At 48.5% G+C, this 1,328-nt stretch overlaps 1 protein-coding gene across 1 annotated transcript; it reads right to left on the bottom strand.

The window, feature by feature from the left end:
• Window positions 1–323: 323 nt before the first annotated feature.
• On the bottom strand, window positions 324–993 carry Pmar_PMAR009140 (short-chain dehydrogenase, putative; the record flags this gene model as incomplete). The annotated part of the gene is made up of 4 exons (XM_002766977.1): window positions 324–492; window positions 539–612; window positions 658–774; window positions 835–993. Coding segments are annotated over 4 exons (519 nt in total), but the record flags the coding sequence as incomplete, so codon positions are not given.
• Window positions 994–1,328: the final 335 nt, after the last annotated feature.

Here is a 1,328-nt window from a genome sequence, read left to right as displayed (position 1 = left end):
GGAAGGAGGGACATCTAGACTAGAGAGATAGATTCCCACTGAAGCAATGAGTCGATAGTACTATGGACTCATTGCTGACAATTTGTCACTAGTGCTTTGAATCCTACTAATTGTAGGATCATGATTGTCTATTGTTGATAACAAACATAATGCTTGATGTCCCAAGAACATCCAGTAAATTCCAACAGTAAACTCGTAATTTGTCATGGGCGACTGAGGGGCTTTTCGGAGCATAAGATGTTCGTGAGGAATCATATCCGAGTTCTTAGTTCCATCATTCATCATATAAGTTACATCACTTCGACTGAAAGCTCGAGGGTTTTCTACTCGGGGCTTGATCCACTGGCTGCGTTCTGATCATGCACACCATTTTTCGAGCCATCACTGAGCATAGCGTTCTCGGAGTGCTCAGAATTGATGTAACCAGGCAAGCACATAGTCACGCGACCAATGCCAACGGCCTCCATTTCTGAACGGAGACTGTCGAAATACCTGATGAAATAACAATGCATCGGTACCCTTTAATGCAATGCCTTACCCGAGCTGAGCGTGCTTGGCTGCTGCGTACGCGGAACGACCACCCTGACCAAATTTCCCCTGGACGCTAGAGACCTGCAAAGATATTGCCTTAGTTGAATTAAGTTCAAGTGGGCTCACCTGTACCAAGTGAGGAGGAAACTTCCGACACTTAGCCGTTTCATACCATTTTGGGAGTAAACCTTTGACGATAGCAACTTGACCGAAGAAATTCACTTGCATATGCTCACGAAGCACCTAGGAGGTCAAGGGTAGAGTCCTCGGGAAATCTCGGCTCTCTGAGTGACTGATGGATACCTCCATTGATGTGTCTAGGGCTGTCCCACGATAGCCAACTCCGGCACAGTTGAACAGGACGTCGACTCCTTCATCTGATGGGACTAGATCAAGTTCAGCGTGCTCAGAAAGGGGTGTACCTCCACAAAGCGACGTGACGGTCGCAGCAATGGCTGATAGCTGCTCATCAGAGGATCCAGCCAAGTCTACTGGTATGGTCTCGACGGCCACCTAGAAAGAGGCACCACTGTACTGAAGTAAACCGACACCGAGATCCACGTCGAAGTGGATTCATGAGAGTATAAGCAGCCGTTGAAAAGAAGCCGGCCTCGCCTAGTATAACGATAAGCCAGTAGTACTACCGCGGGATTCACAGCAGCCGCTAACTCCTTCAATGCCTCTAGCCTCGCCTTCCGTCGAGCACTCACCACCAACACACTAAAGCAACCAAGATCATGCCTTGCACACTGCTCTGGTCTACCGTGGCTTCGCGCTCTTTATCAAGTGTGTCGCTA

The sequence above is a fragment of the Perkinsus marinus genome, assembly GCF_000006405.1.
Source record: "Perkinsus marinus ATCC 50983 genomic scaffold scf_1104296971266, whole genome shotgun sequence".
NCBI classification, from domain to species: domain Eukaryota; phylum Perkinsozoa; order Perkinsida; family Perkinsidae; genus Perkinsus; species Perkinsus marinus.
This window is presented reverse-complemented; position numbering and strand designations above follow the sequence as displayed.